Source organism: Platichthys flesus, chromosome 18, assembly GCF_949316205.1.
Source record: "Platichthys flesus chromosome 18, fPlaFle2.1, whole genome shotgun sequence".
NCBI classification, from domain to species: Eukaryota; Metazoa; Chordata; class Actinopteri; order Pleuronectiformes; family Pleuronectidae; genus Platichthys; species Platichthys flesus.
In genome coordinates this window covers 18,116,476-18,143,619 of record NC_084962.1, presented here as the reverse complement: position 1 = coordinate 18,143,619, position 27,144 = coordinate 18,116,476, and the positions used below count along the sequence as shown (strand labels likewise).

The 27,144-nt window shown below is 44.6% G+C and overlaps 1 protein-coding gene across 4 annotated transcripts in view; it reads left to right on the top strand.

The window, feature by feature from the left end:
• Positions 1–26,954, top strand: part of LOC133973745 (nesprin-2) — a 60,209-nt gene extending 33,255 nt beyond the window's left edge. For 3 of the 4 annotated variants that reach the window (XM_062411775.1, XM_062411772.1, XM_062411774.1), the window contains 37 exons: positions 136–285; positions 1,181–1,380; positions 2,419–2,551; positions 2,664–2,846; positions 3,840–3,986; positions 4,376–4,552; positions 4,711–4,866; positions 4,959–5,114; positions 5,435–5,605; positions 5,776–5,909; positions 6,091–6,286; positions 7,082–7,264; positions 7,354–7,467; positions 7,582–7,736; positions 7,853–8,000; positions 8,326–8,420; positions 9,425–9,653; positions 9,991–10,191; positions 10,756–10,869; positions 11,626–11,781; positions 14,443–14,601; positions 15,582–15,748; positions 19,101–19,263; positions 19,609–19,799; positions 20,037–20,187; positions 20,701–20,883; positions 21,442–21,579; positions 21,895–22,086; positions 22,685–22,994; positions 24,102–24,238; positions 24,323–24,449; positions 24,574–24,776; positions 24,862–25,038; positions 25,398–25,526; positions 25,614–25,805; positions 25,940–26,025; positions 26,143–26,954. In XM_062411775.1, coding sequence (XP_062267759.1) covers positions 136–285; positions 1,181–1,380; positions 2,419–2,551; positions 2,664–2,846; positions 3,840–3,986; positions 4,376–4,552; positions 4,711–4,866; positions 4,959–5,114; positions 5,435–5,605; positions 5,776–5,909; positions 6,091–6,286; positions 7,082–7,264; positions 7,354–7,467; positions 7,582–7,736; positions 7,853–8,000; positions 8,326–8,420; positions 9,425–9,653; positions 9,991–10,191; positions 10,756–10,869; positions 11,626–11,781; positions 14,443–14,601; positions 15,582–15,748; positions 19,101–19,263; positions 19,609–19,799; positions 20,037–20,187; positions 20,701–20,883; positions 21,442–21,579; positions 21,895–22,086; positions 22,685–22,994; positions 24,102–24,238; positions 24,323–24,449; positions 24,574–24,776; positions 24,862–25,038; positions 25,398–25,526; positions 25,614–25,805; positions 25,940–26,025; positions 26,143–26,353 — 6,114 coding nt within the window. In that variant the 3' untranslated portion in view covers positions 26,354–26,954. The remainder of the gene's footprint in view (positions 1–135; positions 286–1,180; positions 1,381–2,418; positions 2,552–2,663; positions 2,847–3,839; positions 3,987–4,375; positions 4,553–4,710; positions 4,867–4,958; positions 5,115–5,434; positions 5,606–5,775; positions 5,910–6,090; positions 6,287–7,081; positions 7,265–7,353; positions 7,468–7,581; positions 7,737–7,852; positions 8,001–8,325; positions 8,421–9,424; positions 9,654–9,990; positions 10,192–10,755; positions 10,870–11,625; positions 11,782–14,442; positions 14,602–15,581; positions 15,749–19,100; positions 19,264–19,608; positions 19,800–20,036; positions 20,188–20,700; positions 20,884–21,441; positions 21,580–21,894; positions 22,087–22,684; positions 22,995–24,101; positions 24,239–24,322; positions 24,450–24,573; positions 24,777–24,861; positions 25,039–25,397; positions 25,527–25,613; positions 25,806–25,939; positions 26,026–26,142) is intronic. The other variant, XM_062411773.1, reaches the window with a different exon arrangement.
• Positions 26,955–27,144: the final 190 nt, after the last annotated feature.

Here is a 27,144-nt window from a genome sequence, read left to right as displayed (position 1 = left end):
CACATTTGCTGAAGGCCATGAAAATTTCATTCATCGACACAAATGAGAAGTTTCTGTGCTGTGCTTCTTGTACTGGTGTGAATGTGCTCACAAAGTAAAGTGGATGTGCGGGGGTTCTGTTTGGACCGGCTACAGGAGTGGAGCCTCTGGGAGGAGAACTGTGGTCGACTGGGCCGGGTGCTGGATGAGTCTGAAGCCTTCATCAGCAGCGGGGAACCAGAGGGAGATGAGGAGGAGGAGGAGGAGGAGGAGTCTGTCGTGCAGCAAAGACTCGAGGGCTGCCAGGTAAACACAGCATCACCGTTTCTCCTCAGATGTTTCCCTACTTTCCCTCCTTCTGTCTCTCCATCTTCTGGTGTTTAATCTTTGCACATCAACCCTCCAACAAAATTTGGAAGAATATGAGAGAAGCATTTTGTAAGTGCTGCTTTTTAAACGATAACGTCAATCTTCTAATTTCAGCCACAATGCTTTTGCCAATTTTCTACATTTCCTTTCATGCCTCTCAGCAGCCGTCAGAGGTCACTGTTGCACAAATGTATTTCACATATGTTCAGTTTGAAAACTTGCCGGTGAGTCTTCTTTGTAGAAGTTGATCGACATCAACTTATTTCGAAAATTTGTGCAAAGTGAGGGACCTAAATTGGTCACAATTGGGCAAATCTCTATTCACAGCTTTAAACCAGAAGGCTTCCAACTTGAAAATCACATCCCTCGCCAAGAGATTCTACGTTTCAACACGTAGAATCTGTTTATAGAGATTCAGTCTCAACATACTGCACTTCAAAAACTCATTGTAGTCACTCAAATCCTCAGTGTCATCAGTTTTGGCTTGTTAGTGACTTAAATAAAAAGACACTGCACAAAGTAATCAGGTTGAGTGTGAAACAGTTTTGTTTTGGATTAATAAAAAGGATATTCCAGGTGCATACGCAGTAGGAGGATAACGCTGGTGGGTTCTTGGTTGAGCCGTCAGGTGCTGACAGACGAACAGAGGCCTTGATCTTGAGTTCTACATTTAACTGATTCGTCTCTTTGCAAGTTTCTGTCAGACTCACGCACTCTATCACCTTGTGTTTTCTACAGTACGTCACACACTCTCCCTGCAAGATGTTTAATGAGAGAATCTCCTCTGCATGTAATCTCATCACAATCTCTGGTTTCCTCCCTGATTAATCAGCAAACACTGGGGCAGTTGGAGGAGAGCAGAGCGGCTCTGGGGATCCTCCTGGATCAGAGCGAGCTGCTGCAGAAGGAGCCGGCGGCGGCTGTGTGGGTCGGCCTGACAGGAGGAGCTCTGGAGCTGCGGTGGAGGAGAGCGGTGGGGAGGACGGAGCAGGAGGTCCAACGCTGCAGAGACATCCAGGTCGTCCGGGCCAGGTGGGACACGCTCGGAGACACAGCAGTGATGTGCAGAAATATAAAAGATGATCGTGCTCCGGGAGTTTTATCATCAACAAGTGGAGGCCAGACAGTTTTAATTATCAGCTAAATGTTATCGTCTGGAACAACCGCATCAGATTTTTTTTTATATGGATGCAAAACAAAACAATTAGTGTTTCCTTTAAAAGGGCCTTTTAAAAAAACACTGAGATATCCAGGGAGAAGTGTTATTTCACAACCTGAACACACTTCTGCTTATTAATAATATTTAAATCCACCACAGCCTGGATCAGCAATGTACAGTTAGTTAGTGAGCTTACTTAATACATAATAATTATAATAATAATAAACTTTAAACAAATAAAAAAACAAAACAATTAGTGTTTCCTTTAAAAGGGCCTTTTAAAAAAACAGTGAGATATCCAGGGAGAAGTGTTATTTCACAACCTGAACACACTTCTGCTTATTAATAATATTTAAATCCACCACAGCCTGGATCAGCAATGTACAGTTAGTTAGTGAGCTTACTTAATACATAATAATTATAATAATAATAAACTTTAAACAAATAAAAAAACAAAAAAACGCAGGACAATATGAGACAAAACTAAAATACGAAAGCACATTAAAGCAAATATTAAAAACAAGCTACATCCATTAAAACCAGTTCAAATCCAGCGTTTAAGGGTTTCCTAAGACTTATGGTCTTTCCCTAACACAGGCCCTTTGTCCATGTTCTAATCTCGTCTAGAAACATCCAGTAAATCAGAGTGAAACACACAAATGTCTAAATGTTTCCCCTTGTGAGATCCCTCAGTTCACAGTCACATTTCAACACTCTGCTGTTTCCCACACTCTCATATATCTTTATATCTGACAGTCACGATGTCAAAGCCGATGACATCGCACACCACTCATCCGCTATCTTGTTTATTAGTGTTGGACCCGAACCTCAGTCATTACATCAGTCTGTGCGAAGGAGCCGCCATGTTCTGCCTCACTGGATGAGCTACGTTTCCCTTGTCCTCCCCACAGATTCCACTCAGACTTCACCCTGCTCGGTAATTGGCTCGTCGGCGCCAAGAAACGGTCGGAGCTTTGGTCAGAGCAGGCGGAGACGTCCGACCTGAAGCAGGAGCAGGTCCGCCGCGGCCTCATCGAGCTGCTGGTAAAGTACCCAATCAACCTGGAGACCCCAAACTCAGTCAGCTGTTCAGAACACGTCCACTGGTCACGATTAGAACTGTGTCTTTACCTCCAATCACCGCTCTGTCCTCAAGGACTTCTCCATGGAGGTGGAGGCTGTCTCGGTGCGGAGGACGTCTGTCTCCAGGGACGCCACCCGGCTGCTCCACCTGAGCGAGGCCGACTGTCCCGGGCTGAGAGCTCAGATCGCTCAGCTGGAGGTGAACTGGAGCCAGCTGACCTCGGATCTGTGCAGGATTCAAGAGCAGCTGCAGCAGGTGCTTTCAGGTTCACTTTATTCTCTTAGCAACCTGACTCCAAATATGATGAGATGTGATTAAAATAAGAAGAATATCTACTTTACGTTCATAAGTTTATGTTCTTTACTCACGAAGCTCAAAACCAGATAAAACTGTTTATAAAGACGGGCGACATCCCAGCTCCCAAAACTAAAGTCAACTCCTTCTGATCTGCCCCTTGTGGCTGGCTGCAGTATAGCTCTTATAAACTCCTCCTCCATGTTAGTGGATGGCACATGGACCGATCTATAAAGTTAAAAAACATGTCAAATAAATGTTTCTCATTTTAGTTAGTTCCTTAAGGTTAGATCTCTCGTATTTTATTCTTTTACTTTTTTTCCTAATTATTTGGTTTGTATTTATTTGGTCGATGTTACATTTCTTCTCAAGTAACCTTATTATCCTTATTTCCCCAGTTAGTAAATGGTTTGTTCCTTTTTATTTAAAGAAGTGAAGGAATAATCCTGCATCACAAACCTTGTCCATATTTCACTTTTTCAAAATTTCGACCTCATGCCCCGTAAACTTTGAGCATTTCTACTTCCCAGTGAGTTTAAGTGTAATGGTCCAAATTCCACTGCAACGCTGGTGGTTTAAAAAAAATCAATTAGTCATTGAGAAATCCCCTCCGGTGAAGGGAGTGAAAACTTGAACACAATCCTGCTGAAATGAGTTTCTGGGTGATTGAGGACAGGGAGGAAGAGAAGGACGCTTTCATTTTTCTTCACCATTCATCACCAGTGAATGGAACCAGAGAGAAGTTAGTTTTTTTCCAAGGTTCATTTTGAAGTCTTGCACTTTGGAGAGGATGCAAAAAGATCTTATCTGCTGAAAACAGATTTAATAATTTGGACAGAAACAAGTCAGATCGTATCAGAGCTGGTGTTCTACTCTCCAACTCAATAAAGATTAGGTTTAAAAGCATTAGAATTCAAACTGGAGAGTGAACTCCCTCTCCTCTCTGTGTGGTAGCGGCTGCTGGCTGCATGGCCGCCTGTGGAGCTGCTCTCCGACCTGGAGTCGTGGCTGAAGACGAAGGCGGCGCCGAACCAAGAGAAGGAAAAAGATCTCAAGGTCAAAGATGCTCCTCAGATCAGTGAAGTCCTGCAGCACCGTCGGGTACCTCCACTGTTCTCTGTTCTCTCCTGTGCATCACTTCTGATTCAGTGGTTATTTTAAAAATCAACAACTTCTATTAGGAATTATTTGGGTTCCCTCAATTTCAGATATTATGATTTATATTCTTTTTAAGATTTGGAGGATTTGACCTTCACGTTTGTTGCGTTGAGTCCTGAAATGACTTCACTTGATTTTTGCTGCTTAAACATCTAAACATCTAAAAACATTTGAGATTTTAGGAAATCAGACATTCACAAAGGAAAATGAATAAAAACAAATTCAGTAGATACATCAAATTAAAAAAGACAATAAAGAAATCTCTGTTTCTTTTGACTGTTTCCATCTACTTTCCTATCGATGACTTCTTCATATCTAAACCGATTCTTCAGGAGTTGAAGTCGGGTGTTGTCGCCGGGCAGCTCATCCTGGATTTCCTGAGCCAGTCCCGGCCTCAGGCAGTGGGAGCATACGTCCAGTCTCTCCAGTCCGAACGCACGATGTTTGCAGAGAAGCTCGGTGCCCTCCGACTCCAGTGGCTGCACCTCCAGGGAGAGCTGCAGAGCCAGGTCAGTGCCACAGCTGCCTGGAGAATATGAAGTGATCCAAACCATAACTTTTCTATCTATTTTCAGCTTTGATATTCTGACTAAAACCAGATGATGGGCTTGAAAAGCAGCTGTTCACATACACATGAACAGGACGCTGTTTGTCTTCGCTCCCTCAGATTCATGGAGCCGAACAGATGCATCACACCTGTGCGGTCAGAGAGAGACAGCTGCAGCATCTCCACCGATGGATAACGCAAAAGAAGAAGCAGCTGAACCAGTGGGAGCAGCCGACCAGTCAAACCCTGGCTCGTAGGGCTCTGCAGGAGTGGGAGGTACTGGGGCGGCAGGCGGGGTGCAGGTTTGTGTTTGTGCTGCACAGGAAGTCGTCCTCAGATGTGACACCGAGTCGCTTCTCTCTTTGCAGGCTGTCACGGGCAGAGTGAGGGAGAAGGCTGCGGCTCTGCAGGAGTTGAAAACCAAACGAGTGGATGCTGATGAAGAGGAGAAGCATCCCTGTGACGTGGCCTTCTGGGAGCAGGCGGAGAGCGTCAGTCGAGCCTGTGAGGATCTGAGTCAACAGGTAGAACATAATCTCCTGGTGTAATCATGAAGAGGGAGAATCAGTTCTTAGAAATACTGGAATTAAAAGCACCACTTGTTAAAGAGTCTCTGTAAATCCAGTCAGCAGATGAGACAAAGATTTCACCTGAAACATCTTAAACAGGATTTTCTTATCTTATCTTATCTTACTCCTTAATTCACAGTATGAATACACAATATACAACAAAAACAGTTGTGGTATTGTTGCCAGTATTTCCTTGTATGTTTTTTATTTCTCTTGATATGAAACCTCTCAGAGAATCTACATTTAAGACCCTGTTCCTCTGTGGTGTTGTGCAGATGGAGGCTCTGAGACCAGCTCTTCAACTGACCCTGGATCAGTGGAGTGGTCTCCACACAGATCTGAAGGAGGCCACTCTTCACGCCGGCGAGGTGCGTGTTGCTCTGCAGCATCAGCGAGCTCCTCTGTTCTCCATCACGCAGGCGGACAAACACATGGACGTCTTGCAGGTGAGCAGAAGCTCGGACCCTCATGGCTTTAATAATAATATATCATATCAAGCCCTTCTTTTGATTTCGCCTGATTCAGAACTGACGTGTGACACAGGTGTCAAGTTCGGTTCAGTCCCAAAACTTAGATATGAAAGAAACGTGTTTGTCTTTTCTTTGTCTTTATGCAGGGACTCCAAGGGAAGGTGGCAAAAGGAGAAGAGCTTTGGGCAGCCGTGGAAATATCCTTCCAGGGTCTCGTGAAGAATCTTCACTGTGGAGCGGCTCAAGCGTTAAGTGACCAAGTGGGAGGAGAGAAGAAACGGTCAGTAGCTTATTACAGGGAGAAAACACTGTCTGTGATTTAAAAATACACAAATTGTAGTTAAAGAGAGAATCATCCAACTTTTAAGCTCAATAGAACTTTTTTTAAACCAGTTACTTCACCTTACAACTATACACCGATGCACATGATGAGTTCTAACCTGTGACGTACTGTGGCTCAGGTGGGAGAACATAATCCAGGAGCTCCAGGACGAGCGTGTGAAGACCGGCGAGACGGTTTCCTTGTGGCAGGAGTACCAGCGTCTCTCTGGTGACTCCTCCCTTCACATGCAGCACCTGAGGCGTCAGTGGGAGGAGCTACTGACATCCTCGCCGTCACCTGATCGCGACACCAAAGCCGCGGTTCAGTCAGTTGAGGTGAGTTCAGGGGACAACAGCAAAAAAATAAGCTCCCTGATTGCAGAAAGTGGTGATTTAATGCTTAATTCCTGCTATATTTAACACAATATATCATGTATAATATAATTAACGTATCTTGTCAACACTTACTTGTTGATTTCAGGCTAAAAAATAATTTTAAGCCGATGGACTGGAGCAAATTTCAGGTTTTGTTGAATTTCCCGTGACTCAACCCTGTTCCAGCTCCTCTGCTCACAGTCTGTGCAGAACATTCACTTTCCAATTGGATTATTATTATTTTTCTCAGTGACTCGTGTCATGTTCTTGGAAAGGAACAGGCAACGTGCACTCAAGGGCAGAAATATCAGCAAATGTGTTGGTACGCCTGATCCGTTGCACTCCCGCTCGGGGCCAGGACGCTGCATTACCAACTGTTTTGAACATTCGGAGCCCAAAACATAAAAAAACAAACAAGCGTCAGTGTTTCCACTCAGCTCATTTGTTCCATTTGTGCGCTCGACAGACGCACACAGGCAGGTGTATTTTGGGAAAGTTGAGTCAGATCCATTTGTTGAAAACTTTCTGGTTTTCAAGAGGAACAGAGCAGCTACCGGTCTGTTTATGATGCTTTTAATGAAAAGGATTCGGAAAGATGAAACTGTAAATAAAATCATGTTATTACTAATTAACACTGCTCATAATGGATCAATGTGCTTTTATTAAACAGTATTTATCTATTGTGCTCCTGACTCTCATTACTTTATCAATTTAACTCTAACTTATCTGTTTTATTCATCACATGTCTAACACCAGAAGATGGAGGATGTATCGCAGAACTTGCAAAGAAGTGCAAACAATGTGCTGGACGCCTCTAAGCCTCTCATTGGTCGGCTTGATCCCCTGGCTGCAAATTTGATCCAATCACAGACCCGGCTCCTGTCATGTGACGTCCTGCTGCTGAGTCACGCAACATCAGTGATGAAGAAAAGTGTTCAGGTGAGAGAACGGGTCAAAATATCGCATGAACTCTCTTAGCTACTGTTCACGTGTATCAAGGCTGTTAAACCTTCTCTCTCTGCACGCAGGAGGAATTGAAAGAACAGAAACAATTTCATACTTGTTTGAAGACTCTTGAAAAACAGACCCAGAGCATAAAAGATAAAGTGAATGCTGGTTTAAAGGACAAAGACTCATTGGAGGTCAGTACGAACTCCCGTTGGTTCCTGTACATTATGAACTGGATTGAAAAAGACGTCTTTTTTGTTGGGGTCTTACACTAAAAATTCGATTTTTATCATTTCTGGGATGTGCAGCAGCTTCTCTCGGAGCTCGGGGATCTGTTTCCATCGCTGGTTGACGTCAGGGAGATGAGTCGCCGCTCGACCCTCGACAACCAGGACACGGCCCGACTGCAGGTGCTCAGCAGGGAGTGGACCCACAGCCTGACCCGCTTATCTCACATGAACAGGTAGATTAGATCCTCAGGAACCACATGTACATTTGTTATGTTGAAACGTTTCGAGGGAATTTAACATTTGCTGCCAGAAGATGTGCCTCTTTGTGAAAGTCCTGTGTTTCCTCCAGAGAGCTGCAGGCAGAGCGTCAGAGCTCCCGGACGTTTCAGGAGAAGATGGACGACCTGACACATTTGAAGGAGAAACTCATCGAGGCATCGATGTCCAGAAAACTTGAAAGTCTCTCCGGCCTCCAGGAGGTGCTGACTGCTCATCAGGTACAAATATCAGCTACAGGTTGTGACAGTTTATTTGCATTTTTATGACAGAAACGTCGCTGAACTTTAGCCCTAATGAGGTGGGTGGAATTATTTGTAGATAATCCATTTCCCTCGCCTAGATAAATCTAAATTAATCTCTAAACTTCCCATGTGCCCTATGACAAGCAGGCCCACAGAGAAATACTTGGTGATTTAGTCAGGAGGAAGTTAACGACCTCATCAGCACAAACACTTGTTCAGTTTATCATCACTGTGATTACCAGCAGAATATTTGGAAGATCACAGATTTCTCATTGTGTTCTCTCTCTCTCTCTCCTCCCAGAGGCTTCAGGCTGAGATAATCACTGGAAACCAGCTCCTGCAGGATCTCCTCTGCCAGGCGGTCAAGTCCATGGAGGAGGAAACGGGAGAGAAAAGGTACGTGCAAGAAATGGAGAAGAGGTGGAAGCCGGGACAAGAAACATCTCCACTTAAAGACATTCAATTAAATGACGAAGCTCTTGAGTTCATTCATGAAGATCCAGTTTAGCACACTCTTTACTTTTCATTGGAAAAGTACAATTTAAATTAACGTTTGGTTGATTTGGCAGACAAATCAATCAAAGTTGAAATAGTTTACGAGTTCCCATCGAGAACGGAAAGTCTTAAAAATAATTTTACAACAGGTATATATATATTTTATTATCCGTTGTGTCATGGCACAGTCGAACTGGACAAATGATCTGTTATTGCATCTGTTGGAACGAATGACCGAAGCCTCTGTGGAGCGATAACACAACTCAACCAGATACTTCAGGGGCTAGAGGTTGTTATTCGGGCTCTTGTTTAGGAAAACCCCCGTTGAGCCGTCTCTCTTTTATCTATTCAAACTATCAGACGGTGAACGACCAATGACGTCTAATAAAACAATTAGATTTGAGGTTTTCAAGCCAAATTCCTTCGTCCTCACACAGTCAGTGCAAATTGAAACATAACAAAATTCAGTTTGTGAACCGCAGGTGTTTCCTGTTCTGGAGCAGCTCGATTTCTTTTTGCCTTGATGCTTCCCTAAATCATTTTCTTGCAGCGTGTGGAAATCTTGGACGCCTCTTAAATCCCTTTATAGGGATCCAAGGGAAAGTTCTCGCTGTTCCCCCTGCTGGGATCGCTACTTGAGATTTTATGACGGTCTTAAAAAACTGCTGATTTTGTGTTGTTGCAGCAGTTGCCTGTGGATAACATTTGACACAGACATTTATATTTCTTTTTATTACCTCGACCCATCGATGTTCTTTTTCGTTTTTTGCAAAAGAAAGTATATAAAGCCGAGTTTCATTTCGCAAAAAGACAAATTCTCCCCCGATTCACCCTGAATTCTTTACGTGTTCAGAGACATCGTGAGTTTTTCTCCACATGAACCTCTCGTCTTATTGGTTTTGCAGATCTGAGCTCATGGCACAGGCGACCGGTTTGAAGGAGAGCTGGTTCAGTGCCGTCGCTCTGGTCGCTCAACGCCGGTGTTTGGTGAGAGAGCAGCTCGGACTTCGGAGCGTCTACCGCCTCGGACTGAAACTCCTGTCCAAGCTGGTGGAGGACGTGGACCCTCTGCTGCCCCCCACTGGCGCTGCTCTCTCTACACTGCAGCAACTACGGAGCTGTGGCGATTGCCAGGTTAGCACAAAATAAAGTTTTTCTATAACTTTCAGAGCTAAAATTCAAGTGAAGGAAGTAAATAAATGCAAAAAGGTAAATAAACACTCCCTCCTCTATATAAGTGGACGGGACATGAGCCAAAAGGTCAAAGTACACGTTGAATACTACGCTCTAGTTCTTATCACAGAGATGTAAGTTCAAGAGCGTATTTTTCTGGTATGTTTGACGTTAAGTCTTTATTAGATGCTACTAAAACAGGTCAAAGACTCATGATTCACAGCTGAGACTCACTCGTGATTGGTCGAGCAGCAGGAAGTAGCAAAGTCTTGTTTCTTCTCACAAATTCCATCCACAGTGTGTCGAGGAGGCTCTGGATCGGCACTCCACCGTGTACGACCAGACGCTGGAGGCCGGCAGGCGTCTGTGTGAGAATCTGACCTCTGAGTCCGAGGGTCGGAGTCAACTTGAGTCAGAGCTCCAGGACGTTGAAGAGACGTGGAAACGAACCAACTCCCTGCAGGAGAGGAAACGACTCCTGGTCAATACGACTGCTCAGGTAACGGTTTTCATTTTTATCTATTTTTAATTCGTATTTATTTAGATTTGACATCTCACGAAATGGTCAAACGGTTTATTCGGTGTAATCAGACCATAAAAAAAAGAGAGAATCTGACGTATTAAGCTCTGAATGACCCATATCCAGGATTTGACCAATAAGAACACACAGGAGCTGGTGTGGTGCCCTGACACTGAGCTGCTGCCAGCAGGGATCAAAGAGCAGCTCAAATCCGTCCATGATCCACATCCAGACTCAGCAGGTTCCTCGTGTCCCATCACCGCTCTGCTGATACATTACAGAACTGGAACCATTCAGAATGTGTTCTGTGCACGTAGAGGTCAGGGAAAGTTGTGTTAACCCCCTCTAGTCTAAACAGGATCCACCCGGGGGACAGAAAATCCCTGTGGGTGTCAAAGATCACACAGACAGGAGATCACTAAAGGGACAGTTCACACAAAACTGAAAATATCACGATGGACGGTTGGGTGAAGAGTTTGAGACGACAAAACAACAATTGTTTGTGAGCTCTTCAAGTTTGTTGTGTTCTTGTTGTGTTTTCAGAAGTGGTCTCAGTGTCAGGACGGAATCAGCAGCATCATGTCGGAGCTGGATGAGGTGAAGACCAGGATGGAGCAGCAGCTGCCAGAGGACTCTGAGAAGGAGAAGCTCATTCAGGTGATTACTATTAGTATTAGTAAATACCTGGTAATGAGTAATATGTATGATTTCATTACATTTATAGATAAACACATAGAAATAAGATTATATATCATGTTGTATTCTGCTTTCTTTATGTCCAATCATCGCTCCAGCCTCATGTCTTACTGAGAAATAAGATAAAATAAAAACCAGCCGGCACAGAACGACCGGAGCTCCTTCAAATCCTCACTTTTAAAATAGTCCCGCTGAGGACACGGAGGTCACAGTCTTTATTCTAGGAAAAGGTTTATTTCAGGACTTATGGGCTTTTAGCTGAATTCTCTGAGCTGATGCAGTGTTTCATGCTCAGAATCTTTTCAAACCCGACTAGTTTTCTTTTATCCAAGAAGAGTACAATCGAGAAATATAGATTTTGTCTCATTAAGGTACATTTAGTTATAATAATTGTACATTAGAACACAACTTTTGCCATTAGAAAACTGGCCAAAGTTTCCCCACCCCTCAGCTCCATCAGCAGCTACCCCCCCCCCCGTCCCATCAGAGTGGCTCTGAGTTTGCCCCCCTTTCCCTTATTTAATACCCCCATGCTTTCACTCCCCTCCCCCTTTCTGCCCCTCTTACCCTCCCCCCGTCCCGTCCACAGCCCTTTAATCTGGACGGTCAGAGCGAGTAGAGAGGAAAAGGTGGAGAAGCGTGGACGCACAGCTCCTACATGGCTGTGTGACCGGCTGTTGAAGTGTGTGTGTCTGTGTGTGTCTGTGTGTTATGCAGGAGACAGAGCTCTCTCTGCAGCGTTTGACCAGTGGATTGAGAGAACTGGGAACCATGAAGACAGACCTGTCCCAGTACATCACGGCCGGTGACTCCACTCTGCTGGAGCAGCAGCTGGAGCAACTCCACGGTCAATGGGAAGAGCTTTGTATGAAGGTGAGAGATGAAAGATATCAATGTGTTTTATATGTGTGTGTGTGTGTGTGTGTGTGATGGAGAGAGAGAGAGCGAGAGAGATGAAACAAGAAGGGAAGAGATTGAGGGTGGGGCAGGTGGAGTTTTGGAGACGGAGGGAGAGAAGGAGGGAAAAAGTTGCTACCAGCGGTTTTCTTGGCAGTGACCAGCCGCACAAAGCCTGTGCACCACACTCACACACACACACACACACACACACACACACACAAACACACACACGCTCATTGTCTGAGTAAAGAGCCAGCATGTGCAGGTTCAAGGAGGGAAAACCTCTTTTGTTAAAACAAGAGTAACTCGCCTCCCTGCAGCTCAAATCACTTTTTCTTCAACTGCTTCTGATTAAACAAACACATGAAGCCAGTTGCTGTTCATTTCAACCATTTATAAAAAGTCCCTTTGTGGCTTTTTAAGTTTAAACTCAGCCTCAGTGTGAACTTAATTAATCCCATGAAACATTACAGGCACTTCATTCTGTATATAAGCAGCTCCACTTCCTACACAGGCTCAGATTCCTAACATTTAAATCCATCGGCTTAAACATAAACGCTCCGTTGTTCTCGGGCGTCCGGCGGTTATGACGAGCTCGGGTCATTTTCTCTTCGGTTATCGGGGCTGTGGGATAATTTTGCACTTGATGCTAATTGGGTCCCCGGCTCCGCCTGGCCGCCTCCACCTTCCTCTCACTTGGCAGCAGCTACTGGGATCCACAGATGCAGGAGTTTGTGCCAGGATGTCCAGTCATTGGGTTTACTGTTGATGTTTATAGTTTTTTTATGGCAATTCTTCATAAGTTTGCTCTAAAACAACCTTTAAAAAGTTTAGATTTCCAGTTAAAGAGGTTTCTTGCAGTCACTCTGGGTTATAAAAACCGAATACTGAACTTATCCACATGTTTTTATTGCTCTTATTAAATTAAAGTGGTACGAAATTTAACTTTCAAACATTTAGACAAAGTTTTTTGAATCACTGAAAAAGAAAGAAACTCTAATTTCTGTTTGATCACTTATAAGATATTTAGGCACTGGTCCGAGCCCACAGCAGTGTCCTGCTCACTGCTAACAGGTTGTAGGTGGGGGGGAAGCCACTGGAATGGGTCCCAGCAGATGGCCTGGCCGGTCTAAAGGGATTCAGGGGGACGGGCTCCATTGTTCCCAGTGAGCACAAAGTCCTCACGGGGTGACAGCCGCTCACAATGCTCCCTGGACTCTCCAGAAAAAAGGCCCCAGTCGTGTCAGTACATTACAAACCAACAGCCGGGCTCATTTAAATCAAATAAATGCCACCGAACAGTAAAATATAGCCCCACCCCCCCACCCCCGCCCCGGCTGGTTAATGGGGTGTTTTCAGCGCATTAAGCTGTCATTAGGAAAATGGACTTTGTTCATTTGTTATCAAAGATCCAGACTCTCGTGGGGATTGTTCCTCAATTCAGATGATCACGGATTCTGATGGAGATTAAATGCTCCTGCTGCTCCAGTGCAGTGAGAGAAAACCCAGAGTATCCAGTCAGGTTTCACACATTTGATTCATCTCTACACTGTGATAACGTGTGTTTCAATACCTTCTCGTTTATCATATGCAGCCATGCACCCAGTCTACAACATGCTTTGTTGTGTCAGATTTGGGTCACAGTGTTTCCTGAACACAAACCAGCGAGTATCATAACAAACAACCCTCTGTCATACCGGACTGAATCCGTCAAAGTCTGTGGCTCCACCGCTCTGAAGCTTTTGTCCCGTGTTAAACACTGAAGACCTTTTACCTCCGACTTGTTCCCAGCGCGTCGGTCGTAAATCTGGCAGAGAAAGTTCCCCGACTGCTGTAATTGAGAAACATTTGTTGAGCTGTTGTAAAGACCCATCACTTTTTACGGTTTGTTTGAACACCATAAATTGTGTTCAGTGGTCGTTGTGGACTTTGAACTGGAACCATTGTTTGTAAGTTGCATGACGCGGCCGTGAGTGGAAAACCAGACGTGATGGACAAACTCAGCTTCCAGTTGTACAGCATCATAATTTACCTTTATTTAGATTTTATAAAATTAAGCATAAGAATTAAGTCTCTTCTATGACTTGGTTGGTTTTATTATTTTGGACGATGCTGTAGAAAATACATATTAAATAATTTATTTTAAATTTACGGTCCCACCTGCTCTCTGATTGGATTAGAGTCAGGTCTGAAAACAGGGTCAGAATTCACACTTGTAAACTTAGTATCAGTCACAGTGTAAGAACTTTGAGTGCTGAGAATTATTCTGACAATTTATATTATTATTATTATGTCATTTAGATGACGCTTTTGTCCAAAGCGACTTACAATTAGTACACTCAACAATTATGAGGGGCCATTTAGGTGTTCAGTATCTTGCCAAGGACACTTCGGCATGCAGATGGGGAAGAGTGGGGTTTAAACCGGCAACCTTCTTGTTGGAGAACGACCACTCTACCCCCCTAGGCCACACCATCATGAAGAATCTTCAATTTCTCTTGTAATAACTATTTTACAGGTTCACAGAAGTTAATTTACACATAACCATCACTTTATCACCTCAGAATCTTATAAATAAACCCAGAATAATCGTTTTTTGTCTTAACTCCAGTTTTTCCTTCTCGATTTCTCCAGGTTTCGATGCACAAGCAGGAGATCGCCGACCGCCTGAACGCCTGGACCATCTTCAACGACAAGAACAAGGAGTTCTGCGACTGGCTGACCCAGATGGAGAACAAGGTCTGCCACAACAGCGACCTGAGCATCGAGGAGATGGTGGAGAAGCTGAAGAAGGTACCAGATCTACAAAACATAAAAAATCATTTGTATTTACTAATCAGGCTTTTTTAGAACAGAACAAACAAACAAAATGGTCCTATGAAAAGATGATTTTTCTTTTTATTAAGATCTTTCAAATACTACAGCTAAATTATATTTGATATTACAGCTCTAATATCACTGGTATCCTCCAGAGCTGTTCTCTACCATCCACCCCTGATTTAGAGGATAGCACTTGTGAAGGAGTGATTAAAATCCATACATGAGCAACATGCATTATGCTGTACATGACAGCTGGTGGCCTGGAATGGAATGGCTGTGTCCTCTTTGTTCACACTCTGAGGTCGTCCTCTCCTTGACTGAGGGTCTTTTGTACCTTCCTGTGTCCCCGTGTCCACACTCATCTCGTAAACAAGACTACAATCAGGGTTGAACATTGTAGAAATCAGTGGTTTGTGCTCCCAGAGGAGATGAGAGAGTTAGATTAGCACATGATGGAGTAGATTAATCCTAGAGTTGATGATAAAACATGCAGTTTATCAATGTAATGCTTCATGCACACACATTATACAGGGACTAAATGATTGACTTAACCCTTTCAGTGTAAAACAGAAATACAAACAAGGATCCCTAGAACCCAAACTTCAGACCTGATCTCCTCATTGAGCTGAATGTGGAACTCCTGGGTGAGAACAGACTGTTGCAGGGCATAAAATCAAATGTTTGACGGTTGAACATGATGGATTCTGAAGTAGAAAATGTCAAAATGGAATCCAACCATTTTAAGATGAAACAGATGAGACCAAGACTAAAAATAAACTACTTCTTTATCATCTTTTGGGCCAAAATGATGATGAAACATGCAGATTACTTCTTTAAAGCTCCATGCGATGGATTTGAAGTTTGCACGTTATACAATAGCAAACACAAATACATACATGAACCCGAACTTTTAAGTTCTGTTGGATTATTTGAGTTATTCCTGTGTTCCCCAGGACTGCATGGAGGAGATCAACCTGTTCAGTGAGAACAAGAGCCACCTGAAGCAGCTGGGGGAGCAGCTGCTGTTAGCCAGCGACGAGGCCAAGCAGAGCCAGGTCCACGGCTCCCTGCAGGAGGTCAGCCAGCGCTGGCACAACCTCTTCCACCACATCGAGGCCAGGTGAGGGCGACCGGAGGCATCTCGTGTCCCGGCAGCTTGTACCAGTGTGTGTGTGTTTGTTTTCATTAAGCACTTTAGTTAAGGACTTTTTCAGAGACAAATAGGTTAAAAGGAAAGTAAAAATTCAGGCGTGCAAAGCAAATTACAATCCTTCCCCATTAGCACGTTTCACAGTGAAGCCGCTCAGCATTAAAAAGCATCCGGACCGATGGCCTGTAATTAAACAGCAGCTCTGAAACCATCCACCTGCTGTCGTGTATCCCTGCAGCTGTCAGGACAACATGGCCTCTAATGTACAGACCGTAGAGGTTAAACCCCCGTGATGATCAACAGTTACCCCCCCCCCCCCCCCCCCCCGACAGATGGACAGTCCTGTGGACAAGCAGGAGACGCAGACCTTGCTCTGAACCTTCCACACCCGGTCGGTCCCCACCAGCATTAAATATAACTGGGATGTGCTTAGGTCTCAGACAGGCACCATATGTCCCCATGTCCGCACCGACCAAACCCCCCCCCCCCCCCCCCCTTCTCCCAGTCTGTCAGAGTAGGACGATGTGAGCGAGGGGTGGGCGGGCGGGCTGGTGAGGGAGGGGAGGGATCTGTTGGCATGCATTAATCACTAGTTCTCAACGTGGGGTCCGTGTGCAGGATTCAGGGGCCTTGAACCCAGGCAGGATAAATATGGATCAGAATTCATGATGGAGATCTGATCTGCGATTACTCATGAGCCTGGAAAACATAAACCTTAGTGTTCAAGTTCAACAGTCACAGTCACAGCTGGATCCGTCTCTGGGGCTTTTACAACACAGTTGATATTAAATCTCCCTGATGTAAAAACCTAATAAACTAGCATCCCTTTAAACGCCATTGAATTAGTATTATAGATTGAATCCTCTACAGTAGAAAGCTCCAGTAACATCACAAAAATATGTATTGTATAATGTTCGCAGCCCAAAATACTGTAACTGCGTCATCACAGTGACGAGAGTAAGTGTTGAAGCTCATTGCGTGAGTAACTCGGAGCCCCCCCGCCGGCAGCTGCACTTTAGCATTGTCGTCCATCCGTATATCCTCACTTATCCTCCCTCTCTTTTCGGCTCCACTCTCTCTCTCTCTCTCTCTCTCTCTCTACCTCCTCTTTCCTCGGGTCCGGACCCCTGACGTGGTTTTGTCTCTTTGTTCGAGCTCCACGTGAAGCTGCCGGCCTTTGTTCGGCTGTCAGAGGTGGAGAGGGAGAGAGAGAGGGAGGAGGAGAGAATGTGGCCGAGGAGGACGGTGGACAGAATTTACAGTGACTGTGTTATATCTTAATTACACGGCTGTAAAACACGAGGACACTTGAACTACACACAGACCTCCACTGGCTACATTGTGTATTATTATATATGACTGCTGTGGGATTACAATCATCCGGATTGTCTCAGTAGAATTGCAACAACAGAGTTTTTGTCAAACTACCAACAGTTACACAACTTTCTTTCTTTTGTTTTCAGTTTTTCATAATTTCTTCTCCGTACAATGATTGTTTAAGTCTTGAGATAGAAAGCCGTATACTGTATATAACTGAATCTACACTAAATAGTCAAATTTGAATATGAAAAATATCCTCTTGCATAAGAAATCCAAATGTGCAAATGTTGTGCAGACATTCGTGCTCTCGACTGGATGAATCCTAGTTATTTAGCTTATCCCTGACTTTTACTGTATCACCATCATCCGGTTTAAATAGTATTTGTCCAATACTTCTATTGGTTTTATAATTCCTATTAACACACTATGAAACTATGAAATGTAGCATTCGACAGTTAAAGGTCTGAACCTGATCCCACAGGATCAGATCTTAAAGGCTCCTCACTCGTGCACACACACCCTCTTATCAGTGTCTGTGAGGACGCTCTCTCCCTCCTGCCCCTGACACTCACAGCCGGTTTCACAGTGTTTTTATTCTGGCGGGCGATCGGCTCGGCTGGACCTCGACAGCAGAGGAAGAGAAATTAACTCAAACTCCCAAACGGGGCACGCTTCAGAGCCTTTGAGCCTCTGAAGAGGGCTTTCAATGTCCCAGGGGTTGCTATGACTCCAGTGTGTGCGTTTGTGTGTGTGTGTGTCTGTGTGTGTGTGTGTGTGTGTGTGTCTGTGTGTGTGTGCTCACAAGGAGGTCAGTTTCCATGGGGACTTTAGAAGTGCTAGTTGTAAGATACCTGAGAGAGAAGCAGGTTCGTGAAAAGAGAAAGGTTTTTAGTTTCTGTCTCGTTCTTTAATCTTTACATCTTTGTTTTCTTTTTGTTTTTTTAAATAGATTATAGATATAGATAAATAGAGTCTCGCCCTTCTTATTCCTCTCTTTCTTTCCTTCCTTCTTCCTCTCTTTCCTTTCATTTATACCTTTTCTCCATCTTCTTTCTTTCTTAATCTCCCTTTTTTTCATTTTTCTGTCTTCTTCTCTCTCTGGTTCACTCTTTTTCTTTCTTTCTTTCTTTCTCTCTTTCTTTCCTTCCTCCTTCTCTCTTTCCTTTCATTGATACCTTTTCTCAATCTTCATTCTCTCTTTCTTTCTTTCTTTATCTCCCTTTTTTTCATTTTTCTGTCTTCTTCTCTCTCTGGTTCACTCTTTTTCTTTCTTTCTCTCTTTCTTTCCTTCCTCATTCTCTCTTTCCTTTCATTGATACCTTTTCTCAATCTTCATTCTCTCTTTCTTTCTTTCTTTATCTCCCTTTTTTTCATTTTTCTGTCTTCTTCACACTCTGGTTCACTCTTTTTCTTTCTTTCTCTCTTTCTTTCCTTCCTCCTTCTCTCTTTCCTTTCATTCATACCTTTTCTCAATCTTCATTCTCTCTTTCTTTCTTTCTTTATCTCCCTTTTGTTAAATTTTCTATCTTCTTCTCTCTCTGGTTCACTCTTTTTCTTTCTTTCTCTCTGCTTTTCCTTCCTTCTTCTCTCTTTCCTTTCATTCATACCTTTTCTCAATCTTCATTCTCTCTTTCTTTCTTTCTTTATCTCCCTTTTATTCATTTGTCTGTCTTCTTCTCTCTCTGGTTCACTCTTTTTCTTTCTTTCTCTCTTTCCTTTCATTTATACCTTTTCTCCATCTTCGTTCTCTCTCTCTTGCTTTCTTTCTTTCTCACTAAGTGCTCAAGTCAGTTAAAGGCAAATGATGAAAAGCAGAAAAAGACACTCAACATTTCTTTTAAGACCAATATGCGTTCATTAAAAACAGGTTGGATCTGGATGAATATGCAGCGATGCTTCTCACACTCCTGATGATTAACTCCAATATGGATCAGTAAGTCATTTAGTATCACGTAGAGTTCCTACATCAGTGTCTCCATGTGTGGGCGTGTGTGTGTCTCAGGGTGAAGAAGCTGAGGGAGACGCTGGTGACGGTGCAGCAGCTGGACAAGAACATGAGCAACCTGCGCTCCTGGCTGACGAGGATCGAGGCCGAACTCTCCCGACCAATCACGTACAGCGTCTGTCAGCATCAGGAGATCCAGAGGAGGCTGGCCGAGCAGCAGGTAGAGGGACAAACACCAGTCCACTGCTGTCACTGGCCATGTTTACGTTCCCTTCTTTCTTTACCTTTATTTCTGCATTTTTAATTTGACTAGTTCTTCTTCTGCCACATTTCTTTTATCTGTATTCTCACTTGTTCTTCGTGTTCCCACTGTTTGCATCCTGGTTGTCCCTCACTCCCTCTCACTCATTGTCCCAGTTTGTGATTAATAATTCACGTCCCCCCCTTTGTTTAACTTTGGGAGTGGAGGTCTCCGGCAGGGACACACTCCACCGTCCTCCGCCTGTGCTCTGCCTGTTTAACACATGACGTCTGTGGCACCATGTCTGTCCCTGTGTGTGTCCAGGAGCTGCAGCGGGACATCGAGCAGCACACGGAGGGCGTAGCGTCGGTGCTCAGCCTGTGCGATGTGCTGCTGCGGGACGAAGACGCCGCCGGAGCCACCGAGGCGGAGGGCGACTCCCTGCAGGAGACCAGCCGCAGCCTGGACCAGCGCTGGAGGACCATCTGTGCCATGGCCCTGGACAGGAGGCTCAGGTAGGAACACCCTGAAGTCTGTTTGAGGAGGGAATTACTCTTCTCCTGGGATCTTTGTCTTCTTCTTTTGCTGATATGATGTATGGACATGATTATTTTACATGTGTTGGACAGACTGTTTTATTTATATCAAGGTAAAGTTTGAATGTTCAAAACAAGACGAGAAATGAATTTACTGCTTCTGAGAATATCTGGATGCTGCAGAGTTACTTCATCCGGTTCCATGTGTCCCTGCAGGATCGAGGAGACCTGGAGGCTTTGGTGCAAGTTCCTCGACGACTACTCTCGCTTTGAGGACTGGCTGAAGATGGCCGAGCGCACGGCCGCCAGCCCCAACTCGGCAGGCGTCCTCTACACCGTCGCCAAAGAGGAGCTCAAGAAGTTCGAGGTCAGTTGGGAGATCAGCAGAAAGGAGAAGTCTCCCGACGCTTTGGTCATTTGCTTGTTTCTAAAAGTGACACATTCTCTTTATATGTGACTTAATTCAGGACTTTTGAACTTGACGGATTGAAGGGGTTTGTGTTAATTTCATGACACAGCTTCACTCTGACTAGTCAGTTTTTTTATATGGAATAATCTCCTGATTATTATGTATTCATATAGTATGTAAATATCTGATAACAGAGCCCAGTTTGAAATATTAAAATGGTTTATTTTAACCAATCTTGAAGATCTAGATGCAATTTCTATTGAAAACAAGCAAATACATTTCTTGGTAAGCTGTAAATTATAGTTTTTAACCTTTTTTGCCCCAAAAATTATTTAAATTAAGTATTTATAGTTATAGTTAACTTATTCCGCAATATTTTCTTTGATCAATTGAGTATTGATTTCAGAACTATTTGACATAATGAACCTGTGGTAACAAAGAGTTCCTGGTTCCCCCCCCGGTTTGTTGTAGGGTTTCCAGAGGCAGGTTCACGAGCGACTCACTCAACTGGAAATCGTCAACAACCAGTACCGGCGTCTGGCCCGGGAGAACCGCACCGACCGGGCCAGCCAGCTCAAGGTCATGGTCCACGAGGGCAACCGGCGCTGGGACACGCTGTACCGCCGAGTGGCCGGCGTCCTGCGCAGGCTCAAGGTAGAGACCAGGCGGTTTGAAATGCACGAGATGGATAATGTGATTGGTTAGAGGAGAGTGAGTCATCACCGCTCACTTCCTGTTGACTATCTCTCCTCTACACCTGCACTTGTGTAGGAAAAAACACCATCAGGTTGTGAATTAGTGACGCATCCAGTTTTCACATATACATTTACAGCATAAAGGTATTTTAGTTTTCAATTTTAACATTGTTTAGGTGTAAAATTATCCTGTGAGATACCGGAGAACTATTTTTATTATTAATCGTGTCATCGGTAATGTGATAAAACGCCAAGTGGTGATTTATTAACACATAAAACACATAATTCAATATTTATAATATTTGTATTGTTGCAAAAGTTCTATTCTAAAGATAAATCTCAGTTGTTGTCGGTGACTTGGAGGATTGAATTTAGATTTTTACTTTCCTTCACCTGCATCGTCCTCGACACCAGCTTCATCTAGTCTTTGTCCCCAGAGACTAAAGAGACGCTCACGTCCTCCACTCTCAATACACATGAATTAAACATAGATGTGTCCCTCCTCTCTCTCTCTCAGCACTTCACCAGCCAGAGGGAGGACTTCGAGGGCACCAGGGAGAGCATGCTGGTGTGGCTGACCGAGCTCGACCTGCAGCTCACCAACGTGGAACACTTCTCAGAGAGCGACGTCCATCACAAGATTCAGCAGCTCAATGTGAGGACGCCTGTTTGGACACGAGTCACGCTCACTGTGCATGAAAATCTCCCCATCGCCTCGTTTCCTGGACAAACTGGTCTCTTCATAAGCATGACTACATTTTGGAGGAGACTTTCTCCTCCTGCAGTTTTTCTAATAGATTAAAGATGTGAGCACAAAGCCTGTTTTAAACCGTGGGTCATTTTTCAGCCAGATTCTCTTCCAGCTCATTTGCTGGATGCTGTTCCAGATGCTACTTAAGGTCTGTGCTTAGTGTTGGTGAAACCCTCTCCTCATGTTCCTGCCTCTGGTTCTCTGTGCTCCCACAACCAGAGTTTCCAGAAGGAGATCACCCTGAACACGGAGCGCATCGACGGGCTGATCGTGTTTGGAGAGGGCCTGATCCAGAAGAGCACGCCACAGGACGCGGCGCTGATCGAGGACGAGCTGGAGGAGCTGCACACGTACTGCCAGGAGGTTTTCAGCAGACTGGTCCGCTTCCACCAGCGCCTCAGCCAGCCGCCGGTGAGCTGGAGCACTGGCACGCACGTCCACGTCACGGAACGTTAATTCACGCAGATTTTGAAATCAGAAAAAGCTCCCTGTTGCTTTTTTCTTCTTTTGAAGTCCACACATCACGAGCTCATGTCGATTTCTGAGCTTGCTTTTGCAGAATTTCCCGGGACCAACAGATGTTTGGGATAATGCACCGTCCCATTTCAACTTTCACTCAATCCTAATGCTGATGTGACCTTCATACAAACTTAATGTCACATTGTAATCTGAAATTATCCCTTTAAAAATCAGGTTTTCATCAGAAACTCACAGAATTACACATCGTTCCATGGTCAAAAAACAGATTCTCAAAGTAGTTTGCTGTTGCTCAGAAGGTAGAGCAGGACGTCCACTAACCAGAAGGTCACTGGTTCAATCCTCCTCCAGTCTGCATGACATAGTGCCCTTGGGCAAGACACTCTTCCCTCCAAATTTATGACTTTTCCTTCACACTAGAAAAATGAAATCTTCCAATCCGAGGTGCCCAGATTAAAAACGTTTGGTGACCTCATGTAAGAGTCTGAGAGTTCACCCCCGGCCGAATACGTGTTATGTGTCTCTGCTCTAGATAATCAAAGAAGAGCCTGAACTCTCTGGCAGCACCTTCTACCTGGAGTCCAGCTTGGAGCTGATTGGTCGGCCGTGGCTGGGACGCGGCCTCGGGAGCCTCCCGGCCACGCCCACCCACCTCCTGAGCTCCGGGCTGGAGCGTTCGGGCCGCGAGACGCCGGTGAGCGTGGACTCCCTCCCTCTGGAGTGGGACCACACCGGGGACGTGGGGGGTTCGACGTCGCATGAGGATGATGAGGAGGAGGAGGAGGAGGAGGAAGAGGAGGAACACCAGGAGGAGGGGGGAGTTTACTTCAGCGCTCTGTCAGGTACATGTAGATCGTTATTTAGTTTCTGAGAACAAACACAGTGATTTCAGTTTTAGACATAAAACAAGAGCCTTCCCCCTGAGTGGTGGGGGGGGAGTCGACTGAGAGCCAGAGGGAGGATGTTTCCAACCCCCGGACTGACTTCCTCCCTGAGTGGGCATGAATAACATAAAATAAATCCCCCCCCACTCTCTGCATGATGAACACACTCAGAGCTCTTCAAGGTGAAAACTCTTCGTCCTGTGGTTTTCAAAACTACTTTTCTAACATTTGTCTTTCTCTGAGACATTTTTGTTTAACTGATATAATTAAATGTCTTAAACCTTACTGTTAATAAACAAGATTGCTGCAAAATAAGAATTTCCCTGACCTGCACATTCATATTGTATATTTTATATATATAGATAAATTCAAAACATTTAACAAACTAGACAAAGAAGTTCATCAGGTTTTCTTGGAAACTGTATTTTGCGACCGTGACCTTTTAATCAACTTTAGATTTTTCCACATACAGATGTGATTTGCATGTTTCTGCTCCTGTGGTTAACACCTGCAAATGTCTTCCTGTCACATCTGTTCTTCTCTGTCGTTCTTCATGAACTTTCATCCTCCTCCAACTTCCTCTCTTTTATCTTCATGTTTTTCTACTTCCTGCTCCTCCATTCATTTTAGAACCATTGAACTATTAACCTGATTCGCTTCACTGAACAAAAGCTGCTCTCCTCGTTTGAACACTGGTTTCCTGCTCGGCCAGGATCTCGGTGGTGGTTTCATGTGACATACAGGGTTGAGTTCACACCACCACACAGATAACCAGATAAGCTCTGCAATTTCCTGAGGGCGGCTGATTGATGCTCAAGGGTTTTTGGATGAATCTCACCTGATAATCATCTGCAGGTTCTCCAGCAGTGAATCATGCATCATCTTTCACCTGCAAGACGGAACATCAACATCTTATCATCTTGTAGAATCTTGATTTCACCTCCTGTGTGTTACCTTCTCTCGGGGGGTTATGTCTTCATCTGCATTTGTCTGTTAGTTTACAGGGTAACACAAAAACTACCGGACGCTGTACAATGATATTCACTCTGTTTGTTTGTGTCTCAGTTCCCAGCAGGTCTATGGTCGTACACCAGTCTCCAGTATGGGGAGCACGAGCAGACACAGAAACACAGACTCTCCAGCTGCACTCGGACCCTGAGGCTGCACCCCCCCTCACCAGCACGCCCGTGAAGCGGGGCTTTGTAAGTTTATTTGAAAAGAGGGTTCAACTAACTGTGAGAACGTGAACGTGATCCCTGAGCTCACAGAGTTTGTCGTGTCTGCAGCTCGGCCTCATGTCTCAGTGCAGCGGCAGCATCGAGGACATCAAGAGGGTCTCGCTGCTCCTGGATGACGAGGAGCAGCCGGAGGAGCTGGGCCTGACGGGACTGACCGCCTCCGACCAACAGTCAGGTGAGAGGAAGTCAATGTTTTAAACCACAACACAAGAAATGATCCAGTTGCAGAAAGACTCTTGAACACAGATTCTATAGTAACGGCTCAGGACACATGGTTTTTTGTTTTTGTGCTGGTTCAGGTGTGATCGAACGCTGGGAGCTGCTCCAGGCTCGGTCCAGAAGCGATCGGCCGGCCGGCTCTCAGGAGCCTCAACATCTCACCTCTGACCTCGACGACCTCACTTCCTGGTTAGACATCACCATCCCGGAGCTGGACCGCCTCCAGCTCTCCAAGTCGCCGGCGAGCATCACCGACATGGAAGCCAGAGCCAGAGAACTGAAGGTGAACTTCTCTCCACCAAACACAAACGATTTTAACGAGTGTCCTCAGTCTGTTTTTTTACATGCCTGTGTATTTTCTCTTGCAGGAGATGCAGCGGATGTTCACTCACTACAAGTCCATCATGCTCTCTGTCAACCTGCGAGCTGAGGAAGCTCCAGAGCTTCAGCCGCGGCTGGTGGACATGAACAGAGACTGGAGCCGAGTGAGCACGGCTCTGCAGCAGTGGGACAGCGGACTGAAGGAGACTCTGATGCGCTGCCAGGTGGGAGGAAGTAAAGTACTGTGGTGCTTTAACATAGGAATGACTTTCTTTATACTTGAGGCATTAAAGAGACCAGAGTTCTCAATATTTTAAACAGAGGTGCTGTGTGAAATGACTTATTATATATTCACTTAAGATGTAAAATAGTATTTATTACACATTTAGCCTCATAAAGCTTCTAAACCATCAAAAGTAAAGCACAAAAAGAATCGATTATTTAGCTGCAGTAGGAGTATTCCAACGTTAAATCATGATCTATATTATGTATTGTAATTTCCATTGATTAAGTCGTGGTGCTTATTAGATTGACAGCGAAACTCTCCACTTTACTAAATGACCTTTGACCTTTCTCTGTGCAGGAGTTCCACGAGACCCTCCACTCTCTGTTGCTGTGGCTGGCCCACGCTGAGAGCAGACGCTACACGGTGGACATCAGTGATCCCGACACGTCCGTCCGAGCGCTGAGACAACACCGCTGCACGCTCACGGTGAGAGGACGCTTGTCTTATTGACTCCTAATGATCCATTAGGTGTGAAGTGCTCTAACATCCATGTTGTGTGTGTGTGTTGTGCAGGATCTGCAGGAGGAGCTGCAGGGCCGGCGGAGCCAGCAGGCCTCGCTCCAGACTCTGTGGTCTCAGCTCCAGCCCGAGGACGGCGGCGTGGAGAGCGACGAGGCCCAGGAGAAGCTGCACGTCACGGGCAGCAAGCTGAAGCTGCTCCTGAGGGACGTGGACCAGGATCTGAGCGTCCTACAGCAGCGACTGGTAAAAGACCAGGATACTGCCCCCCCCCCCCCTTAAAGTTTTAAATGCTCCCTTCAATTCCCCCCAGCAGAGAATCGGCCCTTGTGAGTTTATCTTTCATTTTGTGTAACATTTGTTTCTTGTTTCTAATCCAGACCAGTGAATCTGCGTCGGACATTCAAGGCCAAAGTGTCTCAGCAGAGGAGGCGGACCATTCGAAGAAAGGCTCCTCCCCTAAGAGGTGGGAGACGCCTCCTTCTATTAAAGCAGCCCTGTCTGTTCAAGGCCCTTTTCAGAATGGAGTTACTGTTCAGTCTCTGTTAAAAACTAATGACTCCCTGTTTCCTGTGTGGTTCAGAGAAAGGAGGGAGTCGTCGTCGCCTCCTCGCTCCCTCTTCTACCGGGTGCTCCGCGCCGCCTTCCCCCTCCACGTGCTCCTGCTGCTGCTCCTGCTGCTCCCCTGTCTGATCCCGCTGACCGAGGGCGACTCCAGCTGCAGCGTCACCAACAACTTCGCCCGCTCCTTCTACCCCATGTTGCATTACACCAACGGGCCCCCGCCCACCTGATACCGGTGTGACTGGAGGGAAACGACAGAGACACTGAACCACGAGACCAAAGTGTCTAAATTAATATAAAGTCAAACCTATTATCCCCTAAATTCTATTTTAAGGTTTCAATAATTGAACATAGTTTGTTTAATTTATTTGAGGAACAAAATCCATTAAAAACCCAACATGGGGACAAAGATTATATTGTAAATTACAAAATGCAAATATCTTGAAACTGAACAGCCCCCCCGAATTATTTAAAAAAACATACGTATAAGTAAGAAGTTAATATTCATATATAAAGGCTATCTTAACCTGAACTGTTCCTTATTATAGATCAACTGTGGACATTTCATTTTATCACCAAACAAATAATGTATTTTATAAGAGTTTAAAGTTTCTGGTTGAGTTTGATTATTAAATTCCAGCAGTTTTATACATATATATATTTTTAGATGCTATTTGTGTTGTAGATTGTGAGAAGACATTTCCAAGCCACTGAAGATTGAGAAGGACGATGTTTATGTACATAATGTAATAATATAATTCATATTTAAAACATCAAAAGTGGATTTATGCTCCTGAGTTTCTGGTAATAAACACAGTTTGTAAATCTCTATTCATCAAAGCAGTTTTTGTTTTTGTTCTGATATAAAAAATTGTGATTAGGCCTTTAAAAATTATTTAACTTTAATTTTTCAAGTCTTCAGACCCCAAAATATAGATTTTACTGCAAATGTAAGTTATTCCCATTTTAAATCTGCATATGGATTAATAATAATTGAAACTCCAATTATTAATAATGACAA